Below are 8564 nucleotides of genomic sequence, written 5' to 3' on the forward strand. Positions count from 1 at the left end.
TATTGTACCAGCATTAATTAATGTTTACCGGAGGCATGGTTGGTGATAGCCAAGGTCGTGCTGAAGACTGGGAGGTGGTGGGTTCGAATCCTACCACCGACTGTGCTGTCTGAGGTTTTCCCTGGGTTTCCCGAAGACTTTCCAGGCGAATGTCGGCACAATTCCCCCTGAAGTCGACCAAGGTCACATACTAACCCCCTGTGCCCACCTCCTTCCTGCTACCCTCTCTCCATCTGTCCACATCTGTACGCCGCTCATAGCCACAGTTGCTCCGCGGCGCTAACACGAAATTAAAAAAATAATGTCGACTTCATTTATACCGTTGCCCCCCCGACCGCATCTTGCACAATATTTCAGTAGCCTGTATTATATTTCTTTTTGTAACAACAAGTTTATTGCTCGCTTTCATCCAAGGCTATAACACCACCCGCGCCTGACTGAAAAATATGAGCCCAGACAAAAAACATTATTTTCCACGGATCGTCATGATGGCCGCAAACAAGAATGAAAGCGTTAAAGCGAAACCGAAACGAACGAGGTATACGGCCAGCGACGCAGTCCCAGCGCGTACGGCATCAGTCTACTAACATGGCGGCATCCATAGCATTTCGGTTGCATCGTCTCGCGGGTGGACGTTGTCTTCGTTTTCTTCGCTAAGAGGGCGACCAGCATCAATTTATTTATGTAAAGCTTTCTCTGAAACCTCAGAAACTCGTTAATTATGATTCGCAGGCCAAAGTCAAGTATTTGTTTGCAAGACACCTCCGTCAAAATGCAGCTCTTCTCTTTCGTCCGCTTAGCAAACATCTGTGTACTGCGTCGAAATTGACTTGCACCATAGGCAAATTCGTACTCGAATACACCAATTATTAAATGGTGATATATTTCTGGGCAAGTCTCGTTACGGCATTGACGTAGCCATGTCGAAAATGCAGAATTGTTTCGCTGACATATGCAAGTTCACGCGAGCAAAGTTGAGGAAGGTGGACACGCATGTGAAGTCGTTGAGCGGCCAACGCTGGGTGGAGAGGAAAGACGCCGAGGGTTGGTTTCGTAGCATGTTCCCCAGCGACCCCATAGGGGCCAGCGACGCTGCGGGATTCGTGTTCGACTTCACCCCGGACCTTCAGGTGGCGGAGGTGATCCCAGGCCTTTACGTAGGTAAGAAGGTTGCTGCAGGCATTAGTACCTTACCGGCACTGTGCAATCTGAGTCACTCGTAAGGTAGTCGCAAGGTGTGCTCTACGTGTCGGTATATGTTGACACCCAGGTTCATGCAGCGACGAGATGCTTTAACTGGTGAAGTTAGCGTACAACCAACAGTGAGGAGACGATGGTAGTTCGGTGATATATACGTTGTTTCTCAGTCTCACATCCCTCTAAATTACGAAACAACTGGTGCTTGCCTTTGCTGTCAAAGATCCTCTGAATGGAGAGTTGTTCCAGGACGGAGTGCTGGAACTAGGGAATGTGCCACAGTGGTGAGATAAATGCAGGTACGCCGCCACGTTAGCCGATAACGAGGCACTGGTTAAAGACTCAACAAAGCTTCGCAGGTCGCTATAAACTAATATATCGGCGCGATGTTGAGGATGCAGGAGATAACACGTGTTCTCTTCAGAGGTGATATGTTGCAGTAAGGATGCTTCAAATCACCCTCGCGGCAGGCCAGCAGTATGGGGTCAAGCCGTGCAATCGTTTCGTTCCTTTGTTTCTTTTCTTACATCTCGTTGATGTGAGGGGGAGGGGGGGCGGAGTCACAGAAAGGCAGACGCAAAGGTGATCAAGGTATCATGAAACGTGGTCAGCTGCAAGAATGAATGTTTATCACTTTTACCAAAAATAAACAGCGGTGCAATATTGAGGGTTTGAGTTTGAGTGAATGAGAGGCTTTGTATGCACTCTGTGGATCTTGATGGGCAAACTGGTACTCATGCTTTCGTCAGCCAAATGTAAATGAAAAAAGAAAAAGGAATTCAAGATTAGATGGATCACAGCCCGCCGAAGATGACCGAGACCACTAATGACGTGTGGGAGATTATGATTCGGGTGCGAAGTGACCGATGCATATTTGATTTGAAATTGACCCAAGGTATTTGCAGGAGAAACGTAGAAGAGCTCTGAATGATGACTGATTTTCAGATCAGACTCCGGTTCCACTGAAAGTTGCCTCTAGGTTCCGTATGCGGAATTTAATTCAGCATGTTCACGACCTGTTTCGATTATTCGATGACGTGAGCATGTACTGCAGAACCTCAACTAGCTTTTCACCAGGGTGCGCAACAGAGATAAAAGCATATAGTATTGAGATATGTTAAAATTGGAGATGGGACGAATCCAGGGAAGGTTCCGTGAATCCACGAATCTTTCGAATCCCGAGTTTCCTAAAAAAGAGCTCAAAAAGCCAGGGGAAGAAAACACTTATACTGAAACGTGTTTTCAAGTAGAACTAGTCGTATGTGTTTAATGAAAAACAAATTAAATAGCAGCTCACTTTGAGGAGAAACCATACCCATATACTTCTTCTTTAAAGGGACTATCGCATCCGGGAACGTATGTATGATACCGATAGGATAATGTTCGTCACCGTTTCAGAGTCAAGTTTGCCAAATTTCTCTTCCGAAAACAGCTTAAATATTAAGTAATCGAGTTTTAAAGGTCCGCATTCCATCTGCAGCCAACAAGATGATGACGTAAGCCAGGCACACGAATAGGAGCGCAGCGCAGATCGTCTGCTTGGCGTTCGCATCGCACTATACTAAGTGAAAACTCCTCGGTAAATACGCTGGCTTTCGCTTACCAGTGTGAGTGCAGACGTAACCATGTTACGTGAAACAAGGCGTTACGCTCCTGACTGTACGAACACGTCCGACACTAACCAGAAACAACGTTCCGCGAGCCGGTAACAGAGGAGACGCCGTTCCCTAGCATTCCGCCTCGCTCGCCCGCCCGGCCGCCTGTCTGTCGGTTGCCAAGGCTACCAAGGTCCCTCCGGCCGCTCCGTGATTGGTATTCTCCATGTCATAGGGCGCGCAGTGATTGGCCTCGTCCGTGTGACGTTTCCGGAGAGGGAACCTCGGCATGCGTCGTCTGCTCTTGCGAAGTTTTATATCAAACTACACAGGAACAACGCTGCCAATTCGCGTCGGGTTTTCGGCGTTATTATCAGTGATGAACGCGGAGTAAAACGGCACTACAGTTTCGGAATCGACTGAGATGGATGCGATAGTCCCTTTAATGTAATTTGATTAACATGTTGTTCGTCGACTATACAGGAAGTACATATAAACTCTCGAGTCTGAATTCTTCCCATAAAACTAATAAACGATGAAAAGCAAAACCATGTTACTTTTGAACTTGTAACGTAAGAGTTCCTGGCTAAGCTCTTTCAGCCCAGAACAAGGTAGACAAACAAACAAGAAAACATTGCAGTTTTAAAAGGAAACAAAGAAACGTGGATTCGTGGATTCGAAAGATTTGATTCGTCGTTTTGGGCACTGCGTAGGATTCGAGTATTCGCAGATTCGGTTGACCCATCCCTGGTTGAAACGTAGTCCGCAATTTTGAGCTGCGCGGAACCAGAGACTGATCACGACGGGTGTCCGCGCTGGTGAATTAAATCGAGGTGTAAATAATTTGCTGCGAGGTTAATGGAAGTATTTCCCACGGGGACTCTTGAGCGTCACAAGAAAACGTGTGACAGCTTTCGCTCTCGTTGCTTTAAATTTCCAGCAGGCATGTAACTTCGAAACTAACTGCACTCTTCATACTGCACATGTTTTCGTAACATCAAGTGGGGGGGGGGGGGGTAGAACGAGACTAATACCCCTGACACACGGGCGTATCGATGGCCGTCGAAAGCGGTGACCATCCGGCATTTCGATGTCCATTGACGCTTGACCTCTGCTACAGCAGCGGTTCGATGCTCATTGAGAGATTAGAGTAGAGTATTCGTTCCTAGTCCCTTTTGATGCAGGGCAGTCTTCAAAATGAAGGCACAGGTACAAGAAATAAAATATGTACATAGATAAAGAGGAAATTAAGGAACGGAAGAAAAATATGTAAACAGGTACGGAAAAGAAATTACGAAATTGAAATAATGTTTGCAAGAACACTGAGGGGAAAAGTAACGTTGAGGCCATGTAGAGAAGAACGAATGTGTCTTGTTCTGAGATTCCTATTTTTTTCCACTGCTTGTTGTTTATCAGTCGTTCCCGTGTCACCAGTCGGCGCTGTAGTTGTTTGATGGACGCTCCGTTTTCAGTTTCGGAATGCCCGTGTAGTTTTTCGTTTGCGCTTTTGACATGTCGCACGTCAGATGGCGCGACGCGTAGTGAGCGGATTCAGCGCATAAGGCTTTCGTAGGATCAAAACATATGCACGAAGAAGCAAAAATGAGTGCAGAAGATGATGTTGGAACTTTAATTTCGAGGAGTGTGTTTATACGACGGCCATCGAAAGCGATGACAATCCGGCATTTCGATGTCAATTGACGCTTGACCCATGGCTTGACCGCTGCTACACCGGCAAAGACCGGCGCTTCGGTGTGCTCGTTGAGAGGTTGACATGTCGCTCGTCGGATGGCGCCACGCGTAGTAAGCGACCAGAGCCGTATATAAGCGACCTTTGCGCATGTGGCTTGTGTAGGATCAAAACGTATGCACGGAGAAGCAAAAATGAGTGCAGAAGATTATTTTGGAACTTTCATTTCGCAGAGCGTGTGTATTTGTTTGCATTCGCATCTTTTCGTTGGTGTCACGGAAGCAGACGAACTTTCAGGCATCTCAACGGGTGCTTTGCGCGTGCGCGACGTTGCCGGCCGCTGTGGTGAACAGTAAAAAAGTAAATATATCGCACTAATTACACGAGGCCGTCAAGGTTACACAACATTTTGTACTTTATTAAGTTGTATTTACTCACCTTTCCGCTTTATTTTATTTAACTTTTTTGATCGATCGCTTGCTTGCTCGCTGAGCACGAGATTTTCACCGGCAGTTTCCATGATCATGAGGTCATCAGTTTCCATGATCATCGAAAATCTTCAATGAGGCATCTCGAGTCTCCATCGAGTTGATGACGATCCAGTTTAATCATAATCCAAAGCAACCGTGTAGCAGCGTCCAATTATCATTCAGTTCGATGATCGTCGCTTTCGATAACCATTGAAACGCCCGCGTGGCAGGGGTGTCGTTATTTCTTGTATAGGGCTGTTGCACTGAAGTGTGCACAGCGCCATTTCGGGCCCAAACGGCCGCGGATCCCAACAGTAAGGAGTTCCATCAGCGGGTTTTGCATGGTGTGTCAAACGGTATGGTGCCAAGGAAGCTACAAAACCTGTAGGAAATCAACAGAAAAAGCGGTGCTTCTTGAAAAGCGCGAACTAGACACCGTGTACTTGAAAGTGCCGCGTCGTCTGCTAAACTGGGCAGTGTTGCATGATTTGGGGCGCTGATGTTGCTGCTCACTCGCGCCACCTGGCCCAGAGCAACAGGCCCATACCACAGTCAGAGAATCATTTATTTCTTCTTAGTTTTCTCTCATCAATGCCTTCCAAACGGAATCATTCTGTATATATAACGCAGGCTCTCAAGACGTGGCTGCCGACAAGAATCTCCTCGTCTCCCGCGGAATAACCCACGTGGTCAACGCGGCAACGTTCATCCCAAACTTTCACGAACCGGACCTAGTGTACAAGCGGTTCGAGGTGTTGGACCTGCCGGACTCTAACCTGCATCCTCTGTTCGAACCCTGCTGCGACTTCATCGACGAAGCGCTCAGTGGCGGGGGAGGCGTCCTGGTACACTGCAATGCCGGCGTCTCTCGGTCCGTGTCGTTGGTCGTCGCGTACCTGATGCTTCGTAAAGGAATGCGCTTTGCAAACGCCTTGGCTCGAGTCCAGGAAGTAAGACCTGTGGCAAGGCCCAACGACGGCTTCCGTGCACAGCTCATGGAACTGGACAACAGGCTGTACGGTGATTAGCTGACAGCGCTTTAGTGTGGATAATAAAGACGTGACCAAATTCGATAACGCCTTTGACTTCGTTTGTAATGAAAACGAACACCGTTGGTTCGCTTCGTGTTATCCAACATAAGTCGAACCGCGAGCGTCACAGCAATGGAATCTTCATTATCATTAGAAGCATTATCCGTATGTTGTAAGATATCAGTAGGTTGTTTGTTTTACACTCTCACAACCCAACATTCAGAGCTGTACAGGTCACCCCCCCCCCCCCCAAGTAAAAAGGAACTACATACGTTACTCGTTCCTTCGAAAAAATTAGTAGCTAAATACGTTACCGGTTACTAAGAAATAGAAGGAACGCGTTCTCGTTAGTTACATTACATTAGCGTTCCAGACACCAAAAATACGAAAGCATCGCTTTTTTTTTCAGGTTCATTCACGATGACTTGCACTTCAGTAGCAACTGGTACTCAAAGCTGGCGTCACTTGTGCATCAAATAAGCCCTAGGCTAAATGTAGACCAAAGAACAGGATTGAAGGTTGTGATCCGTAGGGGGGATTTTCATGAAGACACCGGCGTTCATTCACACGGAGGCCTTCACATGGTCAATTACACGAGTTCCCGAGTAGAGGTCCGGAGAGAGAGACATAGTACTAAACGCGCTGAGCAGAGTGAATCATTGAAAGGAGGAACAGAAAGAACACATTGACTGTTCTGAAACACTCCGGGATTTTCCCCCCCGCGAGCTTCAACCTCAGGAAAAACGAAAACCCACAACTTGCGGTCGTGGTTGGTGAAAGTGACAGAGAGAAAAAAAGAAAAAAAAAGTAATCATAAGAAGACGACGAACAAGTAACCTGCAGCGACGCGTTACCAATTTTTGTAACTAAGTACGTTATTAGTTACATTTTTTAGAAAGTAACTAATTCGTTCGTTAGTTGTGAAACACAGTAACGCGTATAACGTAAGGTTTTACATTATGCATCAACTTCACCAGCTCGCTTGCTTCTTAGCCACCCTTTCACAGTAAAACGCCTTTGTAAAGCCTTACGTACACCTCACTCAATATTATAGAGTTTTAATCGACTTTTTTTGGCTTCTCCGATACGGTACCCGGTACGGCGTTGGTCTCACTGCGCATGCGCGACGTCGTCGGAGCTGAGCTGAGGGGGGGGGGGGGCGGCGATAATACCACTTTCCCCATCCCAGAGCCGTTTATGAGGAGTGTTTGGTCATTGGGAGGATCCTGTCTCAAAGCGCACCATTTGACGTCACACGGTGAAGAGATCTGAGCTGTCGTCTTGAAATCTCCATTCCGCCATTTTGGAGCAAAGCAGCACAGTCTCGAAACTTCCCCGTGCCGCCGCGGCTCGCCTTTCGTCCCGGGCAAATGTGCGAAGCGATGACGGCTCTGACGTCACGGCGGCTCCCCATCTCCGGGCGGCGAAAGCTCTCCGAATGGCCAAACTCTCCCCATAGACGCCTCCGCCCAAACCCCCCTCGTTTTTTCTGTTTTTCTTTTTCAACATCCACCGTGCTCGTGATCGTGGGAAAACCACTGATGCCAGTGAATCAAGCAGCACTGTCTTTCTTCGTAGTAGAAGTCACTTCAGGGTGGTCCGTACTTTGAGGACTTCGCGAGAAGGAACACCTACCGGTAAAAGCCTGCCCAACTGATGCGTACTTCAGTACGTGAAACAGTGCGTGCCGCGGGACATTTTTGTAGTTCTGTGGGAGTAAATTTCGGGGAAAGGGGAGAAAAATGGGCAGTAATTGCAATTTAGGGGAATAAAGCAGTAATTGCTACAAAATTTACCGATTCTTTTCTTAAGCCGTTAAACTCCGAAGCTTTCAAGATCGCCGTTCCCGCAGCCATGTGCGTTAAACACACGGGCCAGCTAGCATTTTGCGCCCAAGGGGGGGGGGGTGCGTTAATTATGCGAGCAGGTGCGGTATGCCGCCTTCTTTTAGAAAAGAGGACTCCGGTCTTGAATCACGCTGCTCTGGTGTTATCCAGCAGGAAACGATCAAGATAAAGTAATAGGTACCACGACATCAAGACATACGGCGCAGACGCTTTTGTGGAACACGAACTACACCGCAGTGGGTCGCACCGTACCGGGCTGGGCTAACGTTAGAAACTAGGTCCGCCAAATGTAATTAATGAAATTTATTACGTCCAATAATTGTTACACAATGATATGTACATGCAAGACTGTCCTGTACTGTCGCACGTATGGAGGACTGGTATCACGTCGATCATGAAAAGGTTGATTTTGCTTGAATTTTCAACTTTGCTCGGACTCCATAGAAATTGGAGGGCTAAAAACAGCAAATTGCACCACTATGCCCTGAAAGTTTCCAGTTTTGCATCTGTAGCATTCGGAAATGAAGACTTGTGTTTCTTTTTCTCTCTTTTTTTAGTTTGTGTTGTCTCGACTGATGTTTCGTGCAGGTAACAACTTAACAACAGTAACAGCTCATGTTTCAGGGATGTACTGCCTGCCTCATTTGAGAGTCAACTAATAAAGATGGAAGCTGCAATTGCCACAAGGCAGCGTTTAATAAATTCAGTTAGTGGTCGGCGGTGACTATCGCAAC

The 8564-nt window shown here is 47.2% G+C and overlaps 1 protein-coding gene across 1 annotated transcript; it reads left to right on the forward strand.

Annotated features, from left to right (window-relative positions):
- Window positions 1–597: 597 nt before the first annotated feature.
- Window positions 598–6028, forward strand: LOC135365980 (uncharacterized). Its single transcript, XM_064598626.1, has 2 exons — window positions 598–1161; window positions 5583–6028. Exons 1-2 carry the CDS (start codon window positions 921–923, stop codon window positions 5978–5980), a joined length of 639 nt encoding a protein of 212 aa, XP_064454696.1. The 5' UTR covers window positions 598–920; the 3' UTR covers window positions 5981–6028.
- The last annotated feature ends 2536 nt before the right edge of the window (window positions 6029–8564 follow it).

This window comes from Ornithodoros turicata, chromosome 8 (genome assembly GCF_037126465.1).
Source record: "Ornithodoros turicata isolate Travis chromosome 8, ASM3712646v1, whole genome shotgun sequence".
In the NCBI taxonomy this organism is placed as follows: domain Eukaryota; kingdom Metazoa; phylum Arthropoda; class Arachnida; order Ixodida; family Argasidae; genus Ornithodoros; species Ornithodoros turicata.